General features: G+C 42.0%; 1 protein-coding gene across 4 annotated transcripts; it reads left to right on the top strand.

Moving 5' to 3' along the window:
- The first annotated feature begins 2200 nt into the window (after window positions 1-2200).
- On the top strand, window positions 2201-5472 carry LOC147449255 (G2/mitotic-specific cyclin S13-7-like). Of its 4 annotated transcripts, none has more exons than XM_086521769.1 (13): window positions 2201-2414; window positions 2521-2575; window positions 2790-2889; window positions 3027-3080; window positions 3187-3241; window positions 3351-3512; window positions 3643-3774; window positions 3887-3976; window positions 4059-4220; window positions 4310-4369; window positions 4456-4554; window positions 4633-4862; window positions 5089-5472. In XM_086521769.1, the coding sequence occupies exons 1-13, from the start codon at window positions 2400-2402 to the stop codon at window positions 5225-5227; spliced, it is 1353 nt and encodes a 450-aa protein (XP_086377895.1). In that variant the 5' UTR covers window positions 2201-2399; the 3' UTR covers window positions 5228-5472. The 4 variants fall into 4 exon arrangements, with proteins under 4 accessions (XP_086377895.1, XP_086377898.1, XP_086377896.1 ...); XM_086521772.1 differs by having other exon boundaries at window positions 2204-2414; window positions 4681-4862; XM_086521770.1 differs by lacking the exon at window positions 2201-2414 and having other exon boundaries at window positions 2452-2575; window positions 4681-4862.
- The last annotated feature ends 2036 nt before the right edge of the window (window positions 5473-7508 follow it).

Raw genomic sequence — 7508 nt, 5'->3', positions numbered from 1 at the left:
CATTTGGCTTGTTTTAGTGCTATTGTTTAAAACTGAGTTTAATGCATTTTTGCTAAGACATGCACCTTGGATGCCCATGTTTTGAGTCATTGTTTTGATCACATTCCATCAACTTGCATTTCTACAGTTCTAACCTTAGTTTTGATCAATGTTCTCCATTCCCCAAAGATTGCATCATTTTTAACTTGACAATCAAAGCCCTTTGACTTGTACCTTGAGCATTCTTGAGCGTGTTTGCACACACTCAAGAATGTGCAAACACGTTCTTGAGACTTCACAAAAAATATGAGCACTTGAGGAGCATCTTGAGTAAAAGTCTTGTAGTCTTCAGTGCCCCTTTCAAAGCAAACAAAAGAATGAAAACCTCCATTCAAAAAACAGCTACAAGAGATATACTCTTGGACCCTTTTATGCCATATTGTGCCATCATCCCTCCTTTGCACTCTCTCGATTACTCGGTTCAGCTCTTTTCTGCATTCTCTCTATTGATAAAGTTTTGCACACTATAATGTTATAAAAGTAGAGAACTCTCATCATGTGTACACTAATCACATTGTCAAAACACTTGCAAGAAAGAGAGAAGAAAGATGAGTGCTCATGGAGCATCTTGAGGAGGCCACCGAAAATTTTACGCCCTATTTGTAGCCAACGAAGCAATCAGAAGCTCCAATGAAGAAAAGCTACATAAGAAATACTTGCACCCCCTTCTATATTCTCTTCTTAACTCTCTATATAGCTCATTTTTTGTTGGAATAAACTTTCATAGGAAATACAAGTGCTCATAAAGCATCTTGCCTAGGCAATATAAAATTTTACCCTCCTATTCAAGCCGAGAGAGTAGTGAAAACTTCAATTGGAGCAAACTTGCAAAAGATATAATTCTGGCCTATTATATCATATGTATTGCTATCAACTCTTTTCTACATCTATTGCTTGGTTACATGATCTTTCTCTTCTTGTAAATCATATTCAATTATGATTACATGATTCTACACACTCTATTGCTTGGTTACATGATCTTTCTCTTATTGTAAATCAATTATTGAAGAGACAGACTGAAAATACTCAATGAGAGTGATTGAGAGGAATGTTTGGTACCCAATATGGCCTCTCATGTGTTGTCTTTGATTCTTTTCCAAACTACTACTTTCGTGTTTGTAATGGCTCATTCTTAATCGGTGCTTTCTTGAATTGATTGCATTTTTCTGAATCCAAATCATGTTAAAAGTGTCTCGGAAGGAACTAGAGTTGAACATGATCAAATTGAGAGTCTTGATGTTTTCCTTAATCCACAATGGTCACAAGTGGAATCAAGGTACAATCTTTTGCACAATGCCCTTGATCTATGCTCTTGAAACATGTCTTTGGAAGTAAAGCACCTACACTTTCTTTGATTGATTCCAGAGGTAGAAAAATAGTCGAGGGAACTCAAGTTGTACGTGACATTGGTTTAGCAAGGCATTTTTGAGTTAATGGCAAGTTGATGAATATGGAACACAATACCACTTATAAATAGAAACACTAGCAAGTGTGTATTCATGTTTAGTTTTTTTCCACCAAGGCTTTTAAAAATGCCTTGTTAGTGAAGCGGAACTTTCACAAAGTAACTTTGTCCCTGCGTACTTCTTGAATGCAACGATGATCTCCATTTCGTTAGAGAGGCTTCATGTAAAGTCTACATGCTTCACTTAATATCAAAAAAATTCACCATTCCTTGCTTACATAACTTTCTTATCTACACACACTTTGATAAACATTCTACCCAAGTCTTGCGCCAACTCTTGCCGCAAAAATGACATAATTTTCTTAGGATGACATCTAGAGCTTGGAGCCTCCTGAACATCGTTAGTTTCCTTTGCTCTTTGATCAAGGCCTGCTTGCTTCTTCTAGCATTGAGGGTTCGTAGCATCTTGCAATTCATACGTTTCTCTATTATGTATTTGCAAACTGGCAAGGAAGCTCACATACATCAAAGTGTGAGATCCACATTGTAAAGGAGGCTCACAAACATGAAAGCCCCTTGCACACAACAACCCATATTCCATTTTCCTTGCTCAATTCACCATTTAGTTAGCCACACAAATTCACAACAATTTTCAAAGCTCTTTTGCAATTATTTTCTTGTGCTAGAATTTATACCTAAACGTTAACACACAACATAGTCATGGAGAGACAGGGCAACCGTTGAATAGAGTAGGATGAAGGGCGAGGATTGCAAGAGGAAAACGACCGTTTGAACTCGAACACACACACAGCTAGCCTGCTTCTTATGCTTCCGTTATCAGGTATTTTTCCCTGCTGCGCATCGAGCTGACCTGCTCCTCCGCTGTCTGTGTGTGCGTGAATCAAGAGCCAGGCGAGAGAACCCTCTTCTTGTTTCTCTCAGTCGCGGTTACGCCATGTACGAAACGAGGGTAATTTTCATCGCTACTGCTATCATGCCTGCTATGCGCTGCTTCTAGGCTTATGGCTTCCCTTCAATGGTTGCTCCTTGACATCATCTATCCTGGCCTTTTCCAGCATCAAGTGGCAATGCAGCATGATGAGAACCTACAACGCAAAGACGACACAAAAGGTGTGCTTTGATCAATTCTAGTGATCAGTAAAGTTCGGTGTGTGTTCTCTCTGCATGCAAATTCTCAGTTTTGAGCGTGTATTTCTCATGGTTTGATTCTGTGTGTGTGAGCAAGACGGCACCAAATTCTGAGCTTTCTCTGTGTTCCTTGCAAGGCTTTGTCTTCTAGATCCTATCTTTTCTCTGTTTGTGATCTTGTGTTTGAAATATACAGGCACTGCTGCTGTGGTAAATGCAAAAGCTCCAGCAAACATCAGAAGAGCCCTGGGTGATATAGGCAATGTCGTGGGCGGTAGGCAAAGCAACAATCCAGAGTAAGTGATGACATAAGCAAATGCCCATCTGCATTTTGCAATTCTGTTGATGCCTAGGAAGCCGTACATCAGTTTCCATTTTCTTCATCGCTTCCACAATGGACTGTCATCACTCTGCTTTCTGTTTTATTGTGTAGTGGTCAACAAGCTGCGAAGAAGGCACTCCCTCAAGTGGATAGGCCAATCACAAGGTACGCTTGTTCTTTGATGAAATGGAAGTTGGCATAAACACTTTGATATTAAGTATAGAGTACAATGGAGATCAACATTGACGAGTCATAGTGTCTGTTTTGATAGGAGTTTTGGAGCTCAGCTAGCCAGTAAGAAGGTGGCTCAAGAACCGTCCAATCAGGTTGAGTGGAAATAACATTCAGCCAGTCCAGACACAACTCTTCCAGCTGCATTTTTACCGATATTGGGCTAATCTGTTTGTACTTTTGTTTGTGAATTCCCACAAGCAGCCTGCTAAGCAAGAAACTAAGGGAACTAAGGGAAATGAACTTCCAGATGGCCATCCTGCACGTATGAAAGCACTTCTAAACAATCAGAATTCCAAGGCTGCAGCTATGCTGAAGGAGAGAAGGGGCCGGACACTTACTGCCACATTGACTGCAAGAAGTGAGGTGGGCTTTTACTCCAAGCGGTTTCTGTGTAGAGAGAGAGTTAGACCTCTTGGGAAGTTTCTGAAGGAGTGGGGCTGGTTGAGCAAATGTGGAGCCATTACAAGAGTAACACGTTTTGTGATTGCCGCAGGCTGCTTGCGGTGGACTTCCTACACAAGTGAAAGAGGAGGTATTGCCTAGCATCGATGCCAATGATGTGAATGATCAGCTTGCTGTTGTGGATTATGTAGAGGACATCTATAGCTTTTACCGAAGGACAGAGGTATGCAAATTTAGAGTTGTTTGTTCTTACCACCTTTTTACCAAGACCTTGTTACACCACCTTTTTGCCAAGAACTTGTTAAATTAAATGATGTCGTCTCGACTCTGTTCAGGCGCAGAGCTGCGTCCCACCCGATTACATGTCGAGGCAGACCAAAATCAATCACAATATGAGGGCTATTCTTGTAGACTGGCTGATCGAGGTATAAATATATGCGATTTACATTAAATTTGCACCCTGTGTGTAATCTATAGGAAATATGTGTAATGCCATTTGCTTGACAGGTGCACTTGAAGTTCAAGCTTATGCCAGAAACTTTGTTCCTCGTGACCAATGTAATGGACCGCTATCTCTCTATCCAACATGTTGAAAGACAGAACCTACAGCTTGTGGGCATGACTGCCTTGCTGATAGCTTCTAAATATGAGGAGATCTGGGCACCCGAGGTAACAAAAATAGAGTGCAGGGGTGGTGCTTCTCACACTTTGACCCTTTCATGGTTATATGCAAACAATCAATTATTCACACTGTGCAGGTCCAAGACATAATCTACATTTCAGATAAGCAATATACACGAGAGCAGATACTCAACATGGTATTGTTTTCCCATTGTTAAATGTGTACCGAAGGTTTTGTAAAACCATCCCTTCATGGTTGTGATGAATTTAACGGTTGGAGCAGGAAAAGACCATGTTAAATACCTTGGGATTTAACTTGTGTGTCCCCACTCCATACATGTTCATTGTCCGGTTTCTTAAAGCCGCCAGTTCGGATTTTAAGGTAATTCTTAATGGTGGTCATGTCTTGCTTTTATGTTTAAGTGCAAACTTATTATTATCGAAGGATTATTGGAATCAGGTCCTGCCTATATGTTATGTTTACCTTGGTTCTCTTGGACACATCCAGATGGACATGCTGGCCTTCTATTTTGTTGAGCTATGTCTTGTTGATTATTCAATGGTCAAGTTTTCACCCTCAATGCTTGCTGCTGCGGCCGTCTACATGGCACAGTGCTCCATGAAAGAAAAGGAGACCAGCTGGACAAAGCTTCTGAAGCACCATTCGGGCTATGCAGAGACTGATCTTATGTATGTATAATGATGGTTTCTTTTAAAAGAGCATGCATATGGGGCTTTCTCTGATGTTGTCAATAGAAAAGCAAATGTCTGGCTTGTCTTTTGTTAAAGAGGATGGAAATGCAGAGATTAGTCATGTTCATTTTCGTTTGGGTTCATTTTGAGCAAGCTCTTGGCTTCATTTTTAGCTTGGAATTGTGCAAAGATCATGAAGGATGTTTTGATGATGTGGTTGCAGGGAGTGTGCAAGGAAGATGGTGCTCTTGCACGAGAAGTCCAGAGAAGGCGATCTTACAGTAGTGAGCCGCAAATACACTTTAGAGAAGTTCGGCGCGGTAGCCCAGATCCAGGCCCCCTCTTTGCCAATCTTACAGTAGTGAGCCACAACTACACCTCGGTGCGATAGCCGGGTTCCAAGCCCCCTCTTTGCCTTGAATGGATAAGCCCTTTTCTTCTTCTTCTGCAGACACCTCTCATTCACCACCATATTCTTTTTGGGCCTATTCCTGCTAACATCGGCTAATGCGCTCTATCTCGAGCTGACGCTACTCTGCAAACTGAGGACAGAGTGTATAGCTTTAGTCTTGCAAATGAAATTATAACTCCAACTGGGTTTGAGTAACGAAGTCCCAACTCTGCACTTTATTTTCAAGTTTTTAATCATGGTCTTCCATTGCTTCTTATAAAAAATTGAGACTAACCATGTCCCTCCAAGTCACCCGCCTTCTGCAGCTGGTTCCCAATACTGGGCTTGCTTCACTTCAGCTTATCTAGATTCTAGAATATATTTAGACCATCTAATTAGAGTGTTTCCCCTTCTAATCCTTACTTCCAAACTGCATTCTTTCATTAAATGTACATGGCTTCAAAGTTTGCAAGCAACATTGGCTTCAAAAATCAGAAGTACATATAATACAAGGTGAAAAGTGTGATGAGTTTGAAGGGAATGATGTGGGCTTGTTTGCCGTTGCTGAATATGATGCGGATGATAAGGAAGCAGATAAGATTTGGGACAGTACTGACACGAGGATGGACATGAGAAGGAAGGGACCGTAGAGAAATACAGAGCTTCCAACCTGAAGATCTGAGCAGTTTGCAAATGTGACCTACACAAGGAGGGCTGTGTGTGACACTACTCTGTCCACCTACATCAACATAAGACAGAGGATAGAGAATGGTTAGAAAAGTGTAATATAGGGCTCTTGCAACTATGATGATTTTGGCATAGTTGCATCACTAGAGGATCTTAATGATGACTATGCTTTGTGTAACCACTACATACATTTACATATACATGAAAAGACACTTAGTGTAATATAGGGCTCTTGAAACTATGCTGATTTTGGCATAGTTGCATCAGTAGGATCTTATGACTATGCTCTGCGTAACCACCACATTACATGTACATGAAAAGTGGGGTGCTCTTCAGACTGAACCGGCGGAAGAAACAAGCTTTCTTAAATGTGCCGCTGCCTAGTGTGAACATTGTGGAGGAGGAAAAGTGAAAGTGAAGGGGGCTAAGAGAGGCCATCAACTCTTCCGGGGGGGGGGGGGGTCGGAAGAAAAATGGAGGGTCCGACGGAAGAGTGCCTCAACTCCAACCAACCAAATTTCGCCATGGAAGATCAATGCCCCTTTGCATTTTTCTTCCGTCGCCTAGTCTGAACCCACCCTTAATTAATGCCCCCCATCTTACAAGTATTCTATTAACTAACTAATATGTAAGAAAAGAGCCTTGCTGTCATTATCATTAACTTGCCATGTGAACCTATCATTAACAATGTTCTACAATTGATTCCAAACGTGATGTGCTTTACCAAGTCCTAATGTAGGCTAAATACCCAACATAGATCACAAAGGTCTTTAATGACATGGATCTCTCAACTAAGGACGAATATACCAAAAAGGGGCGCCACCCTAACTACTTGAATCCACCCTTACCAATGTGTACATTTTAATAGAGGGGCACAAGAAGGTAGACATAGGATTTTCATTTCATTACAAAGGCGATTGGAATGGAGTGAGCTTTTTTATAAAAGGGAGCTTTTAGAGTATTCTTTTTTCAAACTTCGCTCAATTAACCAAATCTAGAAACAAGCTCGCTCCCAAAAGCTCTCCCCAAAATGGATGTTCGAAACTCTCTCTCTCTCTCTCTCTCTCTCTCTCTCCCCCCCCCCCCCCCCAACTTTACCTCCTCTCTCTCACTCCCCTTTTGTCTCTTGCTAGCTCTCAGTGAGCACAAGGTGAAGTGCGCTCCGGCCGGTTGGCTCACAAGCTGATGGGGCGTACACTTTTTTGCTGGCCGCTTGCCGAGAAAGTTCACAGCCTACCTCTTCCAACCAGCCGGCACAAAACTAGCCGGGCCAATGAATTCATTGCAACACAGCTCTTCTTATGCTGACCTGGTTCTCCCACCAACGATGGTGTGTTCTCTGCCTCATGTTCTCCGGTCGTGTTGTTCATGTGCTCGCTCACCTCGATTTCAACCAACCAACAGGTAGCTTCATCAGCTTGCTTATCCGACGACCTTCCTCTTCATGTGCTAATGCTATCCTCCATATCCGCCACAGGCTCGACAACTCTTCGAAGCAGGAGGACTGGGTGGCTAAAGGTTCGATATCGAGCACAAGGGGAGACCGCGCCAAGGTACTAGAGGAT

This window comes from Adiantum capillus-veneris, chromosome 10 (assembly GCF_014529385.1).
Source record: "Adiantum capillus-veneris isolate H3 chromosome 10, ASM1452938v2, whole genome shotgun sequence".
In the NCBI taxonomy this organism is placed as follows: domain Eukaryota; kingdom Viridiplantae; phylum Streptophyta; class Polypodiopsida; order Polypodiales; family Pteridaceae; genus Adiantum; species Adiantum capillus-veneris.
This window is presented reverse-complemented; position numbering and strand designations above follow the sequence as displayed.

Coding starts and splice junctions, on each gene's coding strand:
- LOC147449255 (XM_086521768.1), top strand. CDS start 2,467: ATGGCTTCCCTTCAATGGTTGCTCCTTGACATCATCTATCCTGGCCTT. Junction 2,890..3,026: donor AGGCAAAGCAACAATCCAGA/GTAAGTGATGAC, acceptor TTTATTGTGTAG/TGGTCAACAAGCTGCGAAGA. Junction 4,370..4,455: donor GAGAGCAGATACTCAACATG/GTATTGTTTTCC, acceptor CGGTTGGAGCAG/GAAAAGACCATGTTAAATAC.